Raw genomic sequence first — 24864 nt, 5'->3', positions numbered from 1 at the left:
GACTCTGAGGAGACAACAGGAGGATGGGTTGTGTCTGTTTTGAAGTAGACGGCTGTCCCTGTTGGTGTAAACTGGACGGCCTGAACAAATTGCTGTTGCTGCTGTTGCTTCTGGTAAGGCTGGAACCTTCTTCCTGTCTTCTTAAGCTTCTTACCAGCAGCAGGGGCGGTCTCTTGTTTCCTCTTGGAAGAGATGCCCCATCTAGCTCTAAGGCTCTGGTTGAGCCTAGCAGCCTCGTGGTGCACCTCGTTCACAGAGGGAATCTGGGAAGAGGTCCGCACCCCACATGCTGGAAGCCAGGAGTCTATTAGGCTCATGCCTGATAGTGGCCCTCTTGCAAGACGTGCTTTCGGCAGTTTTCCTTCTAGCTAGGAAGAAGTCGAAAAGCATCAGCTTGGACTGTCTGAAGCTGAGATTTGGCCAGAATCTTGAATAAAGGTTCTGTGCCCATAAGACAGGGCAGCCATTTCTGTAATGATTAGGGAGTTAAGAGACCTCCCAAATCTTGTTCGAGCATCGAACTCTGCCTGAATCAGGGTATCAGGCAGTCTTGGAAGCTTCTCGCCAAACTGATCCATTGCGCAGTCTGGCTTAAGCTTACCTATTGAGAACGTGGCAGGCAAGTTCTCCCACAATTCTCCAAAGGCTGGGAAGAGCGGAGAAGTAGATTCCGCTTCCCTCAGCTGTGGCATGGGCTTGTCTTTGAGGACTGCCTGAAGAGTTGCTTCTACTATTTTGGTAGCGAACGGAAGAGAAGCCTCCTCCTCCTTAGCGAAAATAGTGAACGGACTCTTGAAAGCTTGGAGTTTGGTGTTAGTACACTCCCAATCCTCCAGGCAGTGAACCCATTCCCACTGTGCGTGATCCCTACTATACAGCACAGTTCTCTCGGGAGATCTTGTCCTCTCTAGTGAGAGCAGCAACGGTCAGCCTAGCATACCCAATGAAAGGCTGAGTCAGTCCAGGAGGATAGAACTCGAAGTCCTCAATTCTTCGAGTTCCACACTCCGGGATAGAGATCATGCCGTCCTTGAAGGGGGCATAAGCGGCCACTCTCCATGGGTTATCCATGGAGAAGGCTGGTAGGAATTCGTAGGGAGGTAACGGCAAAATGCCAGTACCTGCTACAGGGGAGCTTGGCTGAGGAACCTGACTAAGTCCAGCAAAACGGTCCTCTTGCTCTCTAACTCTGTTAGAGAGATCCTGATGGATTGGCCGACTGGTTGATGGTGTTTGACAGCTGCGCAAACATCTGTTCAAACTTAGACCCCAGCGAGCCAACTATCTCTCCCACTTGCTGCATCACAACTGCCGAAAAGGTGGTGGGATCAAAGGAGCTCGGTCCCGCCACCCCAACAGGAGTTACCGGAGTAGATCCGGTGGATGCCGGAGAAGGCGTTGGCTCGGCTGGAGCGCGAGCCTTCTCCTTAGAAGCCTTGCTTCTAGAGCTCTTAGAGTAGGAAGAGCTCGGCTTTGCCTTCACCGCGTCAGCGTAGGAAGTCGTAGACTTCCTAGCTGAAGAAGACGACGACTTCTTAGAAGTCGTCTTATGGAGAGTCTTCTGTTCTCTCTGTCCCTTCACCTTCGGGGGTACAGAAAGAGCGGAGAGCGGGCAGGGATCTCAGATCCCGTAAAGCCTTGGAAAGAAGCAGAAGAAAGGACAGGGGAAGAAGATCCAGGAGCGCCCAAGGAAAGACCTTGGGCGCCCGACACACCTACCTCAACCAACAAATCCTCTGCCCCTACCGCCATAGGCTCAATGTTCAGGTCCAGGTTAGCCACATCTGGGACCGGCTCCTGCGTGGAGACGGACCCGAACGCCTGCTGCACCTCCTGCTGGATTGAAGCTATGAGAGGGGCTGCCGAGATGGGGTCGACATAGCCGGTCGACTTGCCACCGGGGAAGATCTGGACGGCCAGCTTCTTGTCCAGAATGTACGGCTGGCCCTTGGCGGCGTTCTTCCCGAAGCCGCCCACCCAAGCCTTCAGGGTTGCCAAGGCGACTTCCTTCACGGCGGCAGCCTGAAAGAGAAGGCGATATGAAGTTTCTAACGGCGGAGACAGGGTTGAACGAAGCTTAAAACTAAGTGTTATTAGTGATAAGACCAAGAAGTCTAAGAGTAGACTTACCCCACCCAACAGCTGACTAACGAGGTCGTAGCAGATGGTGCAAGCCTCCGGGTGCCAAACGATCAGTCCATTGTGGGTGGTGGCACACGGGGCGTGGGTCCTACACTCCTCATGGGCGCAGGGGTCGTAGAGTGTTGCATTGCAAACCGGGACCTGACAGTTGGTAGCCTGTAAGTGGAGAGATACATGAGTATCAGGTGCACACTTACAGCCTAACAAATGCTCCGCTGCATGCCGGAGCGTGTAAGTTAGATTAAACCAGAGCCCCGCCATAATACGTGTGGTAACTAGGCGGTTGGAGTTTGTCTAAGGCTACGCCGGAGACAGGAAAAAGATTCCAACCAGGAGTGGTGAGGAGCCATGAAACCACGACGGAGAACGACGGAGATGGCACACATAAATTAAATTAAAACTAAAATTCACCGTAATATTAGGGTATATCCGTATATATATAACGAAGTATAAAATTTTCCGTCTACTAAAAGAGTGCCCGGGTAAGGAGCGAGCTCTCCTCCGGTAGCGGAAAATAGGATATAGTAGGCAAGCAACAGACCACTAGTAATGTCCACCCCGCCCGCTGGCGGAGCCAGACGTACCTATAACCAAAGGGGCCCCCGGCTTCAGCGGAGGCTCCGTTCATTACGGTAGGGGAAGGGTGGGACTGAGGCAATAGGTGGGGGGTCCCGGCGTAACACGGCGGGAGAGAGAGAGAGGGGGGGTGGCCTACCCCTCCCCGTCACTACAGCTACCCGCTCGGTGACCCGGTACCCGAGACAAGTGGTCGCCCTGTACCCCAGCTGGGAGGGAGCTCCAGGCCTCCTCAGAGGGAGAGGGAGGTAGGCTACTGTGGTTGTCATGGCAAACCCAAGGAGTCCCCCCCCCAGACCCCTCCCTATACCTGGTTAGGGAGGGAAGGGGAAGGGTAAGGTGCTATGGGACACGTGATCGCAGGTGGCCTAAGCCGCGATAGCAACACAACCAAGGAGGGGCCACGTGAACCAGACTGTACCAACACATGGCACAGGCACCTAGGCTAGCCTAACACCCTAAATAACACTGATAATACATCGTAAAGGAGGAAAAGACACTTTTAGCAAAAGAGAAAGAAGCCCAGGAGGAGGCAAGCTGTTCCGAAGAACAGTTAACTATTCGGAGCCAGCGGTAGCCGATGAAGAGCAAGAGCCGGGATGCTGGGCCAGAAATACGGTATAGCCCTAAATACCAAACTAAGAGAAATGGTAAAAGGGCTGTCCTAGCTATAAAAACGATGTAATAAACGATGAACGTAAATATAATAAGCCCATAAGTATAAGATGTCCCAGTATGGGAGACCGGGAAATCTTAACACGAGGCGGCACACAGCCGCCACAAGTCAACCGGGAGACCGTATATGACCTATTAAGAAGGAAAATACTGGTCCCTGGAAGACTAAAAAACTGTAAAATACTACTTATGAGGCACTTAACTTAGCCGATGCAATAGCAGCACGTTCCATCGTAAATGACGAGGTAAATCCACGAAAAAACAACACGAGAGGAAAAAGCACTCAAGCGCTGCGAAGCTAATGATTAAGGATGACTGCTAGGGGCGCTGCTGTCCGTGGCGTCGGTAGTAGTAGTAGTAGCGGCCGCATCACCCTTTGGTATCAGCTCTCTCTGGTGGGGATTTTATGTTGGAAGGTCTAAATGGTGAATGACTTGTGGTAGTGATCCCACTCGCCTATATTCTCATACCGACACTTCTTTTATAGAGTGAGCGAGTCAGTTTTACTGACATTTTCTTAATTTTGTTTTTCTCTGGTAATTTTAGATTAATTTTACCTAGAAAGAATGATATTAAGGATACTTTCATAGGGCGACACGAGCCAATCACCCAGAAATAGATTTTTCCTACATCAAAATCCCTTTATTATTGGAAAATATTAATGATAATCTTATTACATACATGTACCATAAGAATGATCTAATCTCAGTGAGAGAGAGAGAGAGAGAGAGAGAGAGAGAGAGAGAGAGAGAGAAAATTGCATAAAAAACAATTAAAATCATTGACCATTATATGGCACTGCTCCCCTCCCGTCACATTACTTGACATACTTAACAACTTCACGAGTGCCGAGCTTCTCTGGAGTTGAGAGAAGGTAGGGAAATGGATACAAAGAAAGATGAAGGGAAGAATTTTCATTTGAAATTAGTTATATTATTATTATTATTTTTTTTTTTTTTTTTTTTTTTTGCTTTATCACAGTCCTCCTTTTCTTACTATGTGTGCCGTTTCTAGGATCACACTCTTCTGCATGAGTCCTGGAGCTACTTCAGCGTCTAGTTTTTCTAGATTCCTTTTCAGGGATCTTGGGATCGTGCCTAGTGCTCCTATGATTATGGGTACGATTTCCACTGGCATATCCCATATCCTTCTTATTTCTATTTTCAGATCTTGATACTTATCCATTTTTTCCCTCTCTTTCTCTTCAACTCTGGTGTCCCATGGTATTGCGACATCAATGAGTGATACTTTCTTCTTGACTGGTCTGTTTGCACGTATCACCCTATCCGTTCTGATACCATAGTCCCAGAGGATCTTTGCCTGATCGTTTTCTGTCACTCCCTCAGGTTGGTGCTCGTACCACTTATTACTGCAAGGTAGCTGATGTTTCTTGCACAGGCTCCAGTGGAGGGTTTTTGCCACTGAATTATTATTATTATTATTATTATTATTATTATTATTATTATTATTATTATTATTATTATTATTATTATTATTATTATTATTATTATTATTATTATTGGGCACAATTTTCAGTGTCGAAAATGATAACAATGATTGCAGGTCCACAATAATATGGCATGTGAAGTATATAAGGTGTTTAATAATAAGAGCTTTCGAACCCTGCACCAGGTTCATCCTCAGCCAAGTGAACATTATAGTACATTTAAAAATCTGTCGAAGTAAACTTCTGAATAGGACAATTATTCCACCATGACGAACGCAAATGAAGGAAGCGCTCAAACAAAGCCCAACTAGGTGATTCCGTTATTGTTGTTCGAATTCCTACTGGTTATTCTGCTGGAACGTCTTGTGGGCTGTGATGATGCTGCACGGTGTTCCCTTGGCGATGCGGCTGCAACAATGCTGGACATCACGTCCCCCGTGTTGTAATCTGTCTGAGGGAGGAGAGCAGAAGAGGGGGCAGCATCAGGCAGAGAAAAAACAGAGCTTGTCTTAAGATTAAAATTTTTAACAAAGTTTTTAAGAATGCAAAAATTGACTAATGGGTCTTCCCCAACGAACGACTTGTTACCGTAAAAAGCTTCTCCTAAGTTTATGGCGGCGCCTTCCACTAGTCTTCTAGTTTGGACATTGTTATTTTTAAAATTATGTTGGATCCATCCCAATTCGGTCTATGGTTGTTCTTAAAAGCATGGGAGACTAGTGTATTTGTTCGTGCATGAAGTGCATATGCACGTTGTGTTCCCTTAATCGGGTCGGTAATCCTCTTCCACTTTAACCCCAAAATATTTTCTTTGCAGTCATGACGGGATTTCGTAAACTCCCGGATGATAGTATTTTTATCGTTATTGTTATTTCTAATTATTAGTTTATGGCTAATGGTGTTTGGGTATTTAAAAACTATTTTGGTATCTTTCTGGCTACTGTTAATGTAATTACATAATTTGTCGAGGTTGGGATTAAATGGGAGGGGTAAGAATCTGTTGGGTTTTTCCTTGGGGTTGTTAACAGACGATAAAATGCTTTCTTAGCTCGTGAAATGGCTTTGTCAATAAAATGATCGGGGTATCTTAGTCCTCTGAAAGTTGACCGTATGTGCTGATTTCTCCATCGACAAACTCCGGGTGCGCATATTTTAAAAGCATGTAGGGCAAGTTCATTACTACAATTGCTCTTAATGTTATTGGCATGGAATGAATAAAAATGTATGTAACTTTCTGAGTTGGTTGTTTTGCGATACACCGAGAATTGAAATTTATAATTATTGTGTAGTAATGAACTTTGCATTACGTGCTTTTAAAATATGCGACCCGGAGTTTGTCGATGGAGAAATTCAGCACATACGGTCAACTTTCAGAGGACTAAGATACCCCGATCATTTTATTGACAAAGCCATTTCACGAGCTAAGAAAGCATTTTATCGTCCTGTTAACAACCCCAAGGAAAAACCCAACAGATTCTTACCCCTCCCATTTAATCCCAACCTCGACAAATTATGTAATTACATTAACAGTAGCCAGAAAAGATACCAAAATAGTTTTTTAAATACCCAAACACCATTAGCCATAAACTAATTAGAAATAACAATAACGATAAAAATACTATCATTCCGGGAGTTTACGAAATCCCCTGTCATGACTGCAAAGAAAAATATTTTGGGGAAAGTGGAAGAGGATTACCGACCCGATTAAGGGAACACAAACATGCATATGCACTTCATGCACAGAACAATGCAATAGTCTCCCATGCTTTTAAGAACAACCATAGACCAAATTGGGATGGATCCAACATAATTTTTAAAAATAACAATGTCCAAACTAGAAGACTAGTGGAAGGCGCCGCCATAAACTTAGGAGAAGCTTTTTACGGTAACAAGTCGTTCATTGGGGAAGACCCATTAGTCAATTTTTGCATTCTTAAAAACTTTGTTAAAAATTTTAATCTTAAGACAAGCTCTGTTTTTTCTTCCGCCTGATGCTGCCCCTCTTCTGCTCTCCTCCTCAGACGATTACAACACGGGGGACGTGATGTCCAGCATTGTTGCAGCCGCATCGCCAAGGGAACACCCGTGCAGCATCATCCCAGCCACAAGACGTTCCAGCAGAATAACCAGCAGGATCGAACAACAATAACGGAATCACCTAGTTGGCTGTTTTTGAGCGCTTCCTTCATTTGCGTTCGTCATGGTGGAATAATTGTCCTATTCAGAAGTTTACTTCGACAGATTTTTAAATGTATAATGTTCACTTGGCTGAGGATGAACCTGGTGCAGGGTTCGAAAGCTCTTATTATTAAACACCTTATATACTTCACATGCGATATTATTGTGGACCTGCAATCATTATTATTATTATTTGAAAATATTAATAAACACATACATCTACCATTAAAATTCTCTTATCTGAGTAAGAAAGAGGAGTTATCCTCATGTAAGTGAAATGGAAAGGTTATTTTTATCTCTTTGAATACTACCACATACTAATTTTCTAATTACAGTTACCTATATTATTATTATTATCATTATCATTGTTATTGTTAACTGAAAATATCAATAAACACTACATTCTAGGCGTAAAAATTCTTTCATCTCAGTAAGAGAGAGAGAGAGAGAGAGAGAGAGAGAGAGAAATTGTGTGTTTATCGCTCTGTTCTCTCAGAAATGTTAATTTATGTACATACACTTCTAACGGTTCCAGCGAAACAGAGGGAGAGAGTTACCACTATGACATGCATATATCTTGTTGTAATTACAGTTATATTATCATTATTATTTGAAAGTATTAATAAACATATAGCACATGTACGAGTAACTATAAAAATTCTCTCGTCTCAGTAAAGAGAGAGAGAGAGAGAGAGAGAGAGAGAGAGAGAGAGAGAGAGAGAGATTACATGAACACTTAGTGGCAACAACACAACAGCTCCTCCCCCTCCTGTCACATTACTTGATATATTTGACAGTTTTAGTACCTGGAGTTAGAAAGAGAAGACTGGGATTTCTTTCATTTTTACATAATTTTTTTAATTTATAAACTAAAATCTTACTAATGCACTGAAGCATTTTCTTTAACAAATTGATATTATTGCTGTTGACATTTTTATCTATCATACAAAAAACATACATCTCTGTAAGAGAGAGAGAGAGAGAGAGAGAGAGAGAGAGAGAGAGAGAGAGAGAGAGAGAGAGAATTATTATTTTTACTATACGATATCATTTAATCTTGTTAAACTTACTAATATGTACAGTATTAATCAATATCAATATTTGAAAATTAGCAAATAATTTTTTTATCATAAAAATGTATTTAGCTATAAAAATAACATCAAAATACACAAATTAGTGATTATTTTTGTCGGAAAACCCCACGAATAGGCAAATTTCCCGCAAATAATGGGTAGATATGGTCCAGAGAGAAATCCGCGAGTCCGTGAATAGTTCATCACAAAAAGTGCTTTTAGTCATAAAAATTATATGAAAATACAGTAATCTGTGGATATTTCTCTGCGAAAATACCATGAATAGGCAAATTTTCCACGAACAATGAGTATACACGGTTCATAGAAAAATCCGTAAATAGGCGAGTCTACGAATCATAAATCTGCGAATAGTGGGGGGGATTACTGTACAACTCATCTACGGTCACTTCTACAGGCCCAGCAACAGGCAGAGTAGAAATCAAATTAGCAGGCTAGTCAGCAGGCAGTCAGGAGTCTAGCAAGCAAAAAGAACTGTAAGGAAATATGTGTGGGCAAGGGAGGTAAAGAGCAGATGTAGTTAGAAGCAGGCTGGTCGACAGGTACCCAATGATAAGCAGGAGTGGCTGGCAGTGGGTCAACCCACATGCATGGCAGGCTGCAGGCAAGTTAGAAGTAGTGGCCTGGGTGGTGGGCACAACTGGTAGAGTGGCAGAACAGAGCTGTTAAAAGCACCACAGGTTTATGAAAAGTGAGGTGGCTGGTTGAGATATCCCTGTAGATTGGGATGCCACGTGTAAAAGACTGCAGGCACTCCCCAGGTTACGCGATGTTCAGATTGTCGTTTTGGACTTATGGCGCTTGCCTCATGCCGCTGTTAACCCCGTTTCAGTGCAATAAGTGGGTTTACGGTGCTGTTACCTGCTTTACGGTGTTGTAACCTGGACTTACAGCGCTGTAACAGCAGTGTAAATGCTATTTATTCCCATTACAATATGATGATTTGGGTTAAGGGGATTTTCAGCTTACAGCACCCTACCGGGAACAGCACCCCCACCATAACCTGGGGACTGCCTGTAATCCCTGTCTCACACAAGAAACTCCCGTATGGTGAACCTGAGAACATTCAGGGCAAGAATAAAAACATATCTATGTTAATGGGGCTATGATGCAATAATTCAGTATATTGTGTATTAGTACACTGACAAGGCAAACCTCATATAACTCATAAAGAAATAGGACATATTAAGTGCTCCTGTCAACCACTTCATACATACACACCAAAAACATTCACAGAACTGGTCAGTAATGACAATACAATAGACTTTATTTTATTAAACAATGCCTTATCTAGAGCTTAGCCTTATCACAAAACCCACCTAGATCACCTCAATCACAAACATATGAGAGATAATCAACTGCAGTTGCAATTGAGCAATTTGGATCATCTGAACTTTTTGAATTGTAACTTCTTTATGTGTCCTTTTACCTGCTGTGGCAGATTTACATATGTGCTGACTGACAGTACTTTCATGGTAATTCAAATAACATGGAAAATCATTTATGTAGTCACAAGTACACATAACAAGTAACAGTTAACCAGAAAAAGTACTCAAAACACTAATGTATTAACTAAAAATACACTCAAATCTAGACTCTTCACAACTTTTAACTCAACCTAAATAATCAGTTATCACATAACTAGAACACAAGACCAGGTACATTTAATACATTTAAAACACAACTTAAATACATACCACAGACTTGAAAAGGAGGGTATCCAATGGTCTCTGAATAATGTTGCACTGTTATGACACCTATCACGTTTATCACAATGTAAGTCAACGACGACCCAAAGTAGAATGCAAATGGGACCACAAATGCATATGACCCCAGTAAAGTACAAGAGAATATATGAACCTGAAAAAATATTAATGCCAGTAAAATATGCAATTTTCATAGATTCTGAATAACCAGTTATGTTAATAACAAATACCATGATGGGCTATGAATTTTTACTAAAAACACTTACAAGAGTTACACTTAAGCCCTTTAAAAATTTCTCTTCACTTTGCAAAGACACCAGACCAACTGCAAAGTTAAACTCGACTATACAGAGGTATAGTGCATTATCACAATGTAAGGCTTTATATTTGAATATTTATCTTCACAATCTACTTGGAAAGTCTGCAATTCTCACCATAAATCAGTCAAGATTTAAAATAACCCTTTAAAAAATGTGTTAAATCTGACTTCTTTTGCTATCAACAAACATAAATATAAGGGTTATTACATCAGGAAAACTATATTTGTTTTAAATGTGTTAGGTACTATACTAGATTAGGGTTTCCATTAAGGTCAGTCACATGCAATTTGACTGTTATACTGACAGCAATGAAATGAACAATAATTGAATTTTACTAACTTTCTTGATATCTGCAATCGAATACGCTATGATGGCAACAGCAAAAATGACAGGAAATACTACAAAGGCAGCCATGTTTGTATTGGGGTCAACAGCATCTGAAAAACATGAACGAAATGTGAAAATTTATGATATAATAAATCCATTGTCTTGCAGAAAAATCAGACTTTGATTTCCCAATAAGCTAACTAAGCTTTTAAAATATAAAACATTTCAAATCTCAAATTGACTCAGACACATTTTTTGTCTTCCAACTGGGCCCACCAGAAGGAATGACTTATCCGCACCACTGTCTAAGCAATGTGTGCACAGAACATCAAGAAACAATGGGGTGGGACAAGGGAGACTAGTACATGATTAGTGGGTCTGTATGAAGTGTCTGGTAAGTCCAGGAGAGCAACTGAGGACTGTATGAATCAAGAAACCAATGCTCAGATAATTCAACATGATACTTCTAGTTGTAATAAATTAGGTGATAGAAGATGAAGATTTGACTAACTTTTAATGGGTTATTACTCTTGGCAAGTTAAGTTTTACCTGCAGCAGGAGACTCAGTCAGTCTCCCACTGCAGGTACAGCTTGACCTGACAAGAATAATGACCACACTGAATACAAGTCATCAATTCATGCAAAACCTCAATTAGATAATTATTCACAAATGCAAACTAACATCTCATTGTGCTTACATTCAAAACTTACTAAATCGCAATGTTACATTTAAAAGATGGTCACGAGAGCTTTAATCTTATGAACTCTCATTGTTACCAATCACATCTCATCCTTTCTTAAGGATTGGTAGGAACAGAGTACAGGCAGTCCCCGGGTTACGACGGGGGTTCCGTTCTTGAGACGCGTCGTAAGCCGAAAATCGTCGTAAGCCGAAAATCGTCGTAAGCCGGAACGACGCTTGGAAATATGTCTTAAACTAATAAAAAGTTATAAAAACCTTACTTGTAATCCTTTGGATTACACTGACACGTTGTTTCCTGTAGTTTTATGTTCAACCTGGAGTTATTTTCATAAAAGAATGCTGGTTCTTGAAGGTAAAAACTATTGTAATCCTCTGGTGACACTACATTCTTGAAGTTTTATGTACAACCTGGAGTGATTTTGCAAAATCTTGAGGGCTACAAGAACAGCTGATTACTATTTACGTATCATATAGACTAATTAAAGTAAATGTATCTTTAAATAGGCTTATATATTAGTATCAACAAAACATTTCCTGCCATGAGTCAGAGGCCGTTTAATGAAACGAACACTTCTCTGTCCTATCTGTTCAGAAAATAAACGTTACGTCAATCCCCGAGACCATTGTTGCCAAAGCGTCTCTCTCTCTCTCTCTCTCTCTCTCTCTCTCTCTCTCTCTCTCTCTCTCTCTCTCTCTGATCAAATTACATTGGAAACTTGACATACGATTGCCCTAATATACGAATGTTTTGAGATATAACAGAAAATTTGCGAAAATACAAGCTTTGATTGTATACCCAAACGAAATATTTGAGATACGATTTTGCGATGAGTGTTAGTTGTATAGGCGACGATAAATGGCGTTCAGTCTGTTTGTTTGTTGGTGCTGCATGTTAACACGTCGTTGTTTAGTTCGTTGTATTTGCGCCTATTTTTCGTGTTATTTTGTCTATTTTATTATTAACCATGGGTCTCAAAGCTAAAGACAAAGCAGGTGATAAGAAAAAACCCAAGAAAATTATTTCGATGGAAGCAAAACATGAAATTATAGCAAAGCATGAACGTGGCGTTCGTATCGTCGATTTGGCAAACGAGTATGGTCGAAATCCTTCTACAATATCCACGATCATCAAGCAGAAGGAAGCTATAAAAACCCCCGAGACCATTGTTGCCAAAGCGTCTCTCTCTCTCTCTCTCTCTCTCTCTCTCTCTCTCTCTCTCTCTCTCTCTCTCTCTCTCTCTCTCTCTCTCTCTCTCTGATCAAATTACGTACTGGATAATGTCTCTCTTTGGATACTTCGATTTTGCCAAATATTGAGGGCTACAAGAACAGTTGATTACTATTTACGTATCATATAGACTAATTAAAGTAAACGTATCTTTAAATAGGCTTATATTATTAGTATCAACAAAACATTTACTGGCATGAGTCAGAGGCCGTTTAACGAAACGAACACTTCTCTGTCCTTAACTCGGAGCGTCGGAAGACGCCTCTCTCTCTCTCTCTCTCTCTCTCTCTCTCTCTGTCTCTCTCTCTCTCTCGATCAAATTACTGGATAATGTCTCTCTTTGGATACTTGGAATTTGCGTTGTAATCTAACCAGAAACTTCGTTTTGTTATTATTACTGGAAACAAGCAATGATTTTTTCATTATTTGCGCTTTTGGACTGTTATATGTAAACTAGTATGTATTCATTCGCTCGGAAACTAGTTCCGCATATGAGGCGTCACTAAAAAACATAGAAAAATACAACATAAAAAGTGTCGAAAATCATCATAATCTCAAAATTTTTGTTGTAATCTAACCAGAAACTTATTTTTATTAATATACTGTGCTAAACTATAAAGGATTTTTATCATAGTATGCGTTTTTTAAAAGCGTCGTTAACTCGGAGCGTCGGAAGCGTCAGCGTCGTAACCTCGGAACAAGCGTCGTAACCCAGGACGGATTTTTCCATTGAATATTTAAGAAAAAGCGTCGTAACCTCGGAACGTCGTAAGCCGGAACCGTCGTAACCCGGGGACCGCCTGTATGTTTCATTAAAGGAAGGATAGCTGAATGATATACAGCAACCCTTCAATTACCTGGATCATTGTTATCCAGAACTCAACATTGCCCAATACATCCAGTCCAGGGATCAAGGCCCCAAAGATATACACAGATTTTTAAAAATTTGAAAAAAAACTGCTCTTCAATGATTGGCAAAGCTGCACAGCCTCATGAAAAAAACTGGTTACACTGCTTACACTCATAAATAGACTGAGAAATGGCTTTGGGGGTGGGGGAAGTTTCAATCAGTTTTCAAGAGGGGGGAGGATCAAATGGCTGGGCACCATGGGAGAGGAGGGGCAGATGGCTGGGCACCATGGGAGAGGAGAGGCAGTAAGGCCGTGTAAAGGAACTCACTCAAAGAAGGGGTTGTTTTGGAAGGAGGGTGGAGCTGGGGAGCAGTTTCCCTAGCTGGGAGAGTGTGGGGATGCATGCTGGATAGATGAAGAGGGCTACGTAGACATCTGACTTGCTAAAGCTTGTTTTGTTTCATGCTGCTACTCTTATGTTCGTTCTATTTGTATTTTATGCTATTCTAACTTACATTTTTATTACTGTATTTTCTCAGTTTTTATTTTTACAACGCAAAAGATGAAATGCAATCATGTGCGTAGGGTACATATGTATACACACACTCATTTGCTGGTGCCATTGAAGTTGCTAAAGCTTGTTTTGTTTTGTTTTTTTATATATACATATGATTTTTCTACATTTTATTAAAGGATATGCACACTAATGTAATGTTTAATGAAATATACATCAGGCGCAAAGAAAATCTAGATGATGAAATGCAGTAAAAATAGAGAGAGAGAGAGAGAGAGAGAGAGAGAGAGAGAGAGAGAGAGAGAGAGAGAGAGAGAGAGAGAGAGAGAACAGCAGCCACGATGAAATATCGACAGTGATAGTGTGTACTGTTATGATGTGTGTGATGATTAATCATACCTCAGGTCAACTAAACTTGTAATGAAATATTGTACAGGGAATCAAGCAAAGCAAAAAGAGAAATTTCAAATGTGATAATGTGCTAAGAAACACACACACGTACACTGATGAAATACCACATGTAGATGTAAACTCTCGTACACACAAAGACATACAGGTAGAGCTTCCATGATATTACATATGCGGTGAAATGAAAAATCATTAATTCCAATAATAAAGAAAATTATGAGCTATTTTTTTAGTAATGTTTATAAAAGGAATTTGCTTAGGACAATTGCCATTGAGAAATGCCATATATATTAAAGATGTAAACACAGGGTGTTTTCCACAAAACATTTTCCCTGATAGTCTTTACTTACTAAAAGAATTTCATTTTTGGTAGATTGTACGAGGCTAGGTTTTCAAACAAGATTACCAAACTTCTGGCCTGTGTAAAAATTCATAACCATCTTTTATAAGTAACAAACACTTATGTGACATAAACAACATCAAGTGTGTCGTAAATAAAAGAATCAGGAAAAACTGTTTTGAGATTTTGAGAGATTTTACTTAAACACAAAGTATGTTAGTTTATATATACCCATTTTACATTTATGTAAAAAAATAATAATAATAATTCCACTAATTTATTCAGTTCTTCTAGCAACTAAAAATAATTCTGCTAATTCTTTTGCTGGTACAGGTGGTCCCTGGTTATTGGCAGGGGTTCCGTTCCTGGCCGGGGGCCATAAAGCAAAAATTGCCATTAAGCGAAGCATGAAAGTCTAAGGGAGTATAACATACTTATAGCACTCTAATGACGCCTAATGGCGCTAATAAGTGATTATCAGCGCCATAAGTCTCTCAGCGCCATAATTATATTTTACTCCCTTAGACTTTCATGCTTCGCTTAATGGCGATTTTTGCTTTATGGCGCCCCCGATAACTGCTATGACATGCCATAGTGGGCTTATGGCGCCCCATAGTGGACGGGTGGCTTATGGCACCAATAACTGAATGTGGTGCCATAAGAAACCTTAATTTTTAATGAATATCTTCGAAAACCGCCATAGAGCGAAGCAGCTGAAACTTGGGACCACCTGTATAGTGTTAATCAGCTGATACTGAGAACGTAAACATATATAAATGAAAATGGCATATGATTGGTTTTATATACATATTACAGTGACAATCATTATGATAATAATACAATATAAATGGATTCAGTAAGTGTACAATATCAGTTTCATTCCCATTATGTACCTTTATCTTAAATACAGCTGTAATAGCCTATTAGAATTATGTAGATGGATACACTTATGTAAATGGATACTCTCAGTGTTGGCTTGTCAGTAGGCACTGTGGAACTGCAGCACCCCCTATAGATTTCATATACATATATGCACAAAAATGATATTGTCATGATACAATAAAGTTTGTTCATACTTACCTGACAGATATATACTATAAAGCTGTATTCTCTGACGACCGACAGAATTTCAAAACTCCCGGCAAACACAGTGGTCGGCCAGGTGGTTAGTACCCATTCCCGCCGCTGGGAGGCGGATATCAGGAACCATTCCCATTTTCTATTCAGATTTTCTATACCACTGTCCCCTGAGGGGAGGTGGGTGGGTACTTGATTATATATATCTGTCAGGTAAGTATGAGCAAACTTTATTGTATCATGACAATATCATTTTGTTCATGACACTTACCTGCCAGATATATATATATAGCTGACTCCCACCATTGGAGGTGGGAAGGGACAGAATAGAAGGATTTTGGAAACACATAACATGCAGATGATTGACATCTTGGTTCCTGTTAGCATAGCTGACTTCGTGATTACTGTCACCTAAGTCTGCTTCTGCTTTACTAGAATTTCCAGCAAGGTAGCGACCTGTATAGCTGGATAGTTCTAGATGATCTGTCAACGGGAGCGTGACCACAATGCGACTAGACCATATTGACCATACTCTGAGGACAACAAAGCATAACAAATACCACCTGACCTAGCCCAACTAAAGTTAGTCCCATAACTTTTAGGCTAATTAAAGGGAAGTCCACCTCAAGCGGCCAACCCTACAACCATAAAAAACAAAACCATAATTAAAATCACACACATCCATTTTCTAAAGGATGGGGTTCGTGCTGCTTCTCGTTCCCAATACTGTATCTGCGGAAATGTATGGTCCAAGCAAGAAGCAGTTCTCATATGTCGCCTTCACATCTCTGAGGTAGTGTGAAGCAAACACAGAGTTGCTTCGCCAAAATGTGGCACTCAAGATATCACTGAGTGCCATATTTTTCTGAAAAGCCACCGAAGTAGCTACAGCTCTAACTTCATGAGCATTAACTTTCATAAGTTTAAGATCACCATCTGTGCAGGACAAATGAGCTTCCCTGATGGTGCTTCTTAAGAAGAACGCTAGGGCGTTCTTAGACATGGTAATTCTGGCCTCCTGACAGAACACCACAGGTTGTCCGATGGGCCTCTACATTGTTTGGTTTTTTCCAGATAAAATTTGAGAGCTCTGACAGGGCACAGAACTCTCTCTGGCTCTCGTCCGATGATCTCTGATAACCCCTTGATATCAAAGCTTTTAGGCCAGGGGTTGGACGGGTTCTCATTCTTAGCTAAGAACGAGGGACTCAGCGAACACACCGCATTGTGTTCTCTGAAACCCACATGCTTACTCATAGCTTGAATTTCGCTAACCCTCTTCGCTGTTGCCAGAGCGGTTAGGAAAACAGCTTTTCTAGTTACGTCTTTCAAAGAGGCAGCATGCATAGGTTCAAATGGGCTTGACATTAGAAACTTTAAGACAATATCCAAGTTCCATGAGGGAATCTTGTTTCGTGGAACTTTTGAGGTTTCGAAGGACCTCAAAAGATCGTGAAGATCCTTATCATTTGATAAATCCAAGCCTCTGTGTCGGAAGACCGTTGACAACATGCATTTGTAGCCTTTAATCGTGGGCACTGAAAGTTTGTCTATATTCCTAAGATGTAGGAGGAAATCAGCAATCTGGCTCACAGAGGTCGTGGAGGAGGAAATAATTTTCCTTCTACACCATCTTCTGAAGACAGCCCACTTCGATTGGTAAACGGCTTGAGAAGATGTTCTTCTAGCGTTGGCAATAGCTCTTGCCACCGATCTTGAAAAACCTCTCGCTCTGGCCAACTTTTCGATAGTCTGAATGCAGTCAGACTCAGAGCGGAGAGGTTTCTGCGATACCTCTCGAAGTGGGGCTGTCTGAGTAGATTGATTTTTTCTGGAAGGGTCCTTGGGAAGTCCACCAGAAATGACATGGCCTCTGTGAACCAGTCGCTTGCAGGCCAAAAGGGGGCGATCAGCGTCATTCTTGTTCCTTCCAACGCCGCAAAATGATATTGTTATGATACAATAAAGTTTCATACATACTTACCTGGCAGATATATACAATTGAAGACGCACCCAGCCTCTCCGCAGGAGACAGGTGGAAGAGAGAATCTGATTAGAAAACGGGAATAGTTCCTAGTCCTGCTACCCAGAGCAGGGCGGTAGATCACCTGACCTACCTGTAGCGAGTGCCGCGAAATTTGAATTTCTGTCGGGGACGACGGAGTCGATAGCTATGTATATATCTGCCAGGTAAGTATGTATGAAACTTTATTGTATCATAACAATATCATTTTCATACATTCAACTTACCTGTCAGATATATACATAGCTGATTGACACCCTTTGGTGGAGGGCAAGAGACAGCTAACTAACTGACTAGACAGGTAAACAACATATGTTGTAGGTATAAATAAACCTTAGTTCCTACCTTATTAGATGGAAGACTTCGTGGCTACTGCCCAGGAGTCTGCTTCATCTCAAGAGCCTTAGCGAGATAGTGATCTGTGGCCAAGAGTTCTTGCTGGTCTGTCGATGGGGTCTTATCCACTTACTCGGCAGAGCCTAACTGGCGTTTGTCAAGGGGTGCTAATCCGCTTATATGACAACACGCCTTCTTTAAGGAGCACACAACCGATCCCGATCACCCGATCCTAACCCGTGTTAGTTCTAAGATTGCTAAGAGTCATCCCCAAACTCTTAGCAAACAACCACAAACTCGAAACTCATACATACAAAAATAAAAATTTTGTACCCCTCTAATAGTCAGCTGTCACTCGATTTCCTAATGAAGCAAAGTGAAGGCCGCCAGTGCGACATCTGACACTCCCGTGCACAGGAAACACGAGAACACATCCAACAAGAGGGTTACGTACACATATTTAAGGATCGGTGCTCTCTCCTTTACCCAGAACCGTCTGTGCTGACACAAACGGACCTAAAGAAAAACATTTCTCATACGTTACTCGCACATCTTTTAAATAATGAGATGCAAATACTGAGTTGCATCTCCAATAGGTTGCGTCCAAAATATTTTTAAGTGACATATTTCTCTGGAACGCAATTGATGTCGCGATTGCCCTTACCTCATGAGCTCTTACTCTTAATAGATTAAAAGAGTCATCTGGGCAGTTCTTATGAGCCTCGGTAATTACACTTCTAACAAAGAAGGCCAAAGCATTTTAGACATAGGTCTCTTGGGGTCTTTTACCGAGCACCAAAGACCATGTTGTGAGCCTCCCAACCGCTTCTTTCTGTCCAGATAGAATTTCAGTGCTCTAACTGGACAAAGTGATCTTTCTATTTCTCTGCCTACTAGGCTAGTAAGTCCTTTTACTTCGAAACTCCTAGGCCAGGGATTGGAAGGGTTCTCGTTTTTGGCAAGAAAAAGAGTCTGGAATGAACAAATCGCAGAATCTTCTTTGAAACCAACTCGTGACTCAAGGGCGTGCAACTCGCTGACCCTTTAGCCGTAGCCAGAGATAGAAGAAATATACACTTTCTAGTGATATCACGGAATGAAGCCGTATGAGGTGGTTCGAACTTTTCCGAGGATAGAAATTTCAGAACCATATCTAAGTTCCAGCTCGGAATCCTAGGCTCTACTGACTTGGACGTTTCAAAAGAGCGGATGAGATCGTGCAAATCTTTATTATTCGTCAAGTCTAAAGCCTCTGTTTCTAAAGACTGACGAAAGCATACTTCTGTATCCTTTAATTGTTGGTACAGAGAGATGTGACTTTTCCCTCAGGAAAAGAAGGAAATCCGCAATTTCGGTTACAGAGGTATTGGAAGAGGACAGCTTCTTCGACCTGCAACAGTTTCTGAAAACTTCCCACTTCGATTGGTACACTCGCCTAGTAGATGATCTGCGGGCTCTAGCAATTGCGCTTGCCGCCTTGCGAGAAACCCTCTCGCTCTGACCAATCTTTCGATAGTCGAAAGGCAGTCAGAGCAAGAGCGGGTAGATTTTGATGGTACCTCTCGAAGTGGGGTTGTTTGAGCAGATCTATCCTGTTTGGAAGAGATCTGGGGAAGTCCACTGTCCACTCCATCACCTCCATGAACCAAATTCGGGATGGCCAATATGGGGCTATCAGAGTCATTCTGGTTCCCTTCGAGGCCACAAACTTTCTGACTACTTCCCCCAGAATCTTGAATGGGGAAAAGCGTACAACGTCTAGCCCTGACCAGTCCAGGAGAAAGGCGTCTATTGCATAAGTCCTGGGATCCTCTACCAGGGCGCAAAATGTGTCTATCCTTTTGGAGAGAAACGTGGCGAATAGATCTATCTGTGGTTTCCCCCAAAGATACCAAAGGGTCTGACAGACTTCCGAGTGGAGGGTCCATTCTGTAGGAAGGACCTGGAACCTCTTGCTCAGTCTGTCCGCTCTCACGTTCCTCTCCCCTTGAACAAATCTCGTTAGAAGGACCACATTCCTTTGATTGCCCAAATCAGCAGATCTCTTGCCAGTTCGTATAGGGCGAAGAGGTGAGTTCCTCCTTTGCTTCTTGCATAAGCCAGAGCGGTCGTATTGTCGGAGTTTATCTGAATTACTTTGTCTGACTATCTGCTCGAAGCTCCTTAACGCGAAGTGAATCGCAAAGAGCTCCTTGCAATTTATGTGCCATGACACCTGCTCTTCCGACCAGGTGCCTGACACTTCTTCGGACCCTAGAGTCGCACCCCAACCTGTCTCCGACGCGTCTGAGAACAATGTCAGGTTTGGGTTCCGAACCCCTTCTAATGGGATACTCCTCTGTTTTCTTCCAAGGGGGTCAACCACCACCCCTTAACTGTTGCTTTACTTCTAATGAGATCGGAAACGTGTCCGAGAGCTGTCCTGTCTTCCAACTCCAACTGTCTCAGGAAGTACTGAAGCGGACGGAGATGCAGTCTTCCTAGAGGAAAGAACTGTTCGAGCGAGGAAAGGGTCCCCAGAAGGCTCAACCATTCCCTCGCTGAAGTACGCTCTTTCTCTAAGAAGTTCAATACTGTGGCACAGCCTTTCCTAACTCTCTCTTGAGAAGGAAATACTCGAAAACAAAAAAAAAAAAAAAAAAAAAAAAAAACCCGAGAATCCATCTGAATCCCCAGATAGACTACGTTCTGGCTGGGGACCATCTGGGATTTCTCGAGGTTCACGATTAATCCTAATGTCTTTGTCAAAATCCAGGATTGTTGACAGGTCCTCCAGACACTGCTTTTGAGACCTGGCCCTGATGAGCCAGTCGTCCAGGTATAGGGAGCGTATATCCCATATCATGTGAAGGTGTTTTGACACATTTTTCATTAAGTCTGTGAAGACTTGGGGGGAGCGAGTTAGAAAGGCCGAAACACAGGGCCCTGAACTGATAGATCCTTCCCTCGAACATGAAACGAAGGTACTTCCTCGACGAATGTGAATCGGGACGTGGAAATATGCGTCTGAAGATCTAGAGACGCCATCCAATCTCCTTGACGGAGAGCTGCAAGTACTGAGCAGACGTTCCATGCTGAACTTCTGTTGTTGTACGAATTTGTTCAGCGAACTTACATCCAGTACCGGTCTCCATCCCCCGAGGCTTTCGCTACGAGAAACAAGCGATTTGTTGTAAAAACCCGGGGAGCTTTGATCCAGTACAGCTCTATTGCTCTTTGTCCCACATACTGCTCCACCATTTGACGAAAGAGTAGTCCATCAGAACAGGGTCCTTGTATCTGGCTGACAGTTCCCCTCGGTGACGTTGTCAAGGGGGGGGGTCTGTCCTTGAATGGCGGGATATAATAACCCTTCTTGATTACTGACATTGACAAGGATCGGATCCTATGTCTTCCCATGCTCCCGCAAAGAATTGTAACTGGCTCCATACAGGTGTCTGGAGGAAAGATTTCTCATTTCCCTTCTTAAGGAGGGCGGAAGGCAGATCTTCCCCTTTTTCAGTTGATTTCCTTCTGACGATGGATCTAGCCTGAGCGCCTCCTCGAAAGGGCTGCTGTTGTTGAATTGGCTTAGATGCTTTCTTTTCCTCACTAGCCACAGGTCTATTCTTCCTTGAGGATTGCCTTAAAAGATCCTGAGTGGCTTTCTCAGTTAGCGAATGGGCAATGTCTCTCACCAACTGCGAAGGAAATAAATGCTCAGAGAGAGGCGCATACAGCAAGGCGGCGGATCTCTGTGAAGGAGAGACGGCCTTAGTGAGAAAGGCACTATGAACCGCTCTCTTCTTTAGTATTCCCGCACCGAAGAGGGAGCACACTTTCCGCCGATCCATCTTGAACCGCCTTATCTATGCATGTAAGGATGTATGCAAGGTTTCAGGGCTTAGTTGTTCTTTTTCATGGACTTCTTAGCAATGACCCAAGGGACCAATCTAGGAAGTTAAATACTTCTAAGGTGTGAAAAAGTCCCTTGAGGAGATGGTCCATTTCGAAGACCCATGTTGCTTTGCAGAATTCAAGGCATGTCTCCTCGACGAGTCTACGAGACTGGAGAAGTCCGATTCAGCTGAAACCCAGGCAGAGACAATCCCATGTTTTCTCCCGTTTCGTACCATATGCCTCTCCTGCCCCTTAGTTTAGCGGGAGGCATGCAAAAGATCGTCCTTCCTAAACTCCTTAGTCTTGATCAGGAGTCCAGCGATTGTAAGGCCCTTTTCATGGATATGGCCGGCTTCATTTTCAGGAAAGACGAAGACTTGTGTGCCTTCGTACTTGAAAATAGAGAGCGAGGAGAAGGAGGAGGCGCTGGAGTTAATGCAATCTCCATATTCTTCTAAGAGAAGAGCAGAAAGAACTTTGTAATTCGAGAGCCCTTCTCTGTTTAGTAGCTTTCGTCCTCCGAGACGTCATCTAAATTAATAGGATCGGAAGGAGAAGGCTCCATTCCTCCTCTGTCCTCCTCTCTAGATTTCTTCCTTTCCGAAGAAGAAGCACTTCTATTAGGAGATGGGCTAGGAGTAACTCTTCTCCTTACGTTTATCATTAGGAGAGTCACGTATCACTGTCTACGCCTGTTAGACTCCTGTCGGATGTCAAGCTCTTCACGAGGAGAATGCGCCTGGCGTTTAGCAGGAGTATCTCGCTGAGAATACTCCTGAGGCCTGGTAGGAGTAACCTGTTTGGAATACTCCTGGCGCCTGACAGTCATTACACTCTTCGAATACTCCTGCCGTCTGGAAGGCGCATCTCGCTCCAAATACTCCTGGCGCCTGTTAGGAGTATTAAGCTCAGAATACTCCTGGCGTTTGGTAGGCGCATCGCGCTTCGAATACTCCTGGCGCCTGGTAGGAGTAAAAAGTCCAGAATACTCCTGGCGCCTGGGAGGAGTATCGAGGCCAGAGTAATCAAGGCGCTTGGCAGGAGTATCTCTTCCCGAATACTCCTGACCTACGGAAGGCGCATCTAGTTCCGAATACTCCTGAAGCTTGGTAGGAGTATCGCTCATGGAATGCGCCTTTCGAATAGCAAGTATATTGCGCTTAGCGGGCGCTATACTCCTATCAGGAGTTCTCTCTTCTCCAATTGGCTCTTGTTGCTTGGATGAAGATCTGGGCCTAGAACGATCTACAGTAAAGTCAGGCTCTTGGCGCCTACTTGGCGGCCTGCTCCTAGTTGGCGCCTGACGCTTGGTAGGAGTTACTTCCTTTCCCACATCTCGCTGCCTAACGCCACCGCTCCCCCAGAGATGGCCGCTTGTGCGACAACTCCCCTGGAGGGTTCGTCGCGCCCGACAGGAGATCGGTATTTGGATCTCTTAATCGGAAGCCTGTCATCCTTTTTACGAGTAGGCTCCTTAGAAAGTACTCCTACCAAAGACGCTATTTGCTCCTGTACATTCATCAAAATTCTCCTGGTCGAAGGCTCATTCGAATCAGGAGAAGGAGATCTGGAAGGCGCTCGAGAGTCTTTTCCCTTCCAAGGATCTAAATCCTTTCTAGCTTTCTTGATTACCGAAGGCGCCTCCTCTTCAGAGAAGCGCTCATGGCTAGAATTAAGCTCAGGTTCTTTCCAGTTCCTTTTTAGCGGACGTGAAAGCTTCGATTCCTTCCATCCTCTTCTCGGAGAAGGCGAACTAGAAGATGAAAAGCACTCACGAAGGACGCTTTTTCTATAGCTGTCCCTGGCAGACTGAGATGTATACGATTCTGCCGAAGGGACGCCTGATCGTTGGGGATTTCCCCACGACCCCCGTAAGGCTTCGACTTTCCTTCTCCTCTGGGCCAGGGAGCTTGGAAGAGGTCTAGGCCTGGGAGCGTCGCAGGACGACCAGACGCCCCCTCCACTACACTGGGGACACTAACATCACTCGAGAAACCACATTCACTTCTCTTACCTTCTAATGCTTCCATTTTCTCTTGCATTTTTTGAAGGGAAGCTCTGAGTTCCGCTATTTCTGAGGCGGAATCAGAGGGATAAACTTGTGAACGGGCTGAAACAGAATGGGCATAATTAAGAGAAGAAGAAGAAGCTACAGAACTACTAGACATTTTCCGGCTTTTGTAAGCGCCTTCCTCTCTCTATCCTTCTCTAACTTCTTCAAGTAAGAAGTCAGATTCTTCCATTCTTGCGCACTCAATCTCTCACACTCGTTACACGTATTCTCAATTGAGCATTCAACCTTTCTACAACCACTGCATGTAGTGTGAGGATCTACCGAAGCTTTCGGAATCCTCACCTTACAGCCCTCATTCACACACACTCTGAAGCTAACACTAGAATCGACATATTCACGAAAATCCAAAGCGAAGTCCAAAAACCAGTCCACGATAGCGAATGCCAAACAACGATCCAAGTACGTCACCAAAAATCAGTCGAAAGATGATCAAAAGCGTTGTGAAAAAAGAATTCCAGTCAGGAGGAAGTAACAACAATGTTGATACTACCGGCGACAGAGAGAATCTGATTAGAAAACGGGAATAGTTCCTAGTCCTGCTACCCAGAGCAGGGCGGTAGATCACCTGACCTACCTGTAGCGAGTGCCGCGAAAATTTTAATCTGTCGGGGCGACGACGTTTCCCAGCGATAGCTATGTATATATCTGACAGGTAACAGTTGAATGTATGAAACTTCCAGATTACCTCTCCCAGGAGTTTGAATGGTGGAAAGGCGTAGAGATCCATCCCCTTCCAATTCCAAAGCATGGCATCTATCGCTATTGCTCCTGGGTCGAGAACCGGAGAGCAGTAAATAGGAAGCCTCTTCGTTTTCGCTGTCGCGAAGAGGTCTACCAATGGGCGTCCCCAAAGCTTCCACAACTCTTTGCAAACCTCTGGATGGAGAGTCCATACGTTTGGAAGCAGTTGATGTTGACGGCTGAGAAGGTCTGCACGGACGTTCTGCTGTCCTGAAACGAATCTCGTCA

The 24864-nt window shown here is 42.9% G+C and overlaps 1 protein-coding gene across 1 annotated transcript in view; it reads right to left on the bottom strand.

The window, feature by feature from the left end:
* The window catches only part of LOC135200296 (transmembrane 7 superfamily member 3-like), a 109401-nt gene that overhangs the window by 19647 nt on the left and 64890 nt on the right, over positions 1-24864 (bottom strand). The window contains 2 exon segments of the mRNA XM_064228804.1: positions 9807-9969; positions 10475-10572. Coding sequence (XP_064084874.1) covers positions 9807-9969; positions 10475-10572 — 261 coding nt within the window.

The sequence above is a fragment of the Macrobrachium nipponense genome, chromosome 26 (genome assembly GCF_015104395.2).
Source record: "Macrobrachium nipponense isolate FS-2020 chromosome 26, ASM1510439v2, whole genome shotgun sequence".
Taxonomy (NCBI): domain Eukaryota; kingdom Metazoa; phylum Arthropoda; class Malacostraca; order Decapoda; family Palaemonidae; genus Macrobrachium; species Macrobrachium nipponense.
The sequence above is the reverse complement of the archived record's forward strand: the minus strand, read 5'-3'. Positions and strand labels throughout refer to the sequence as shown.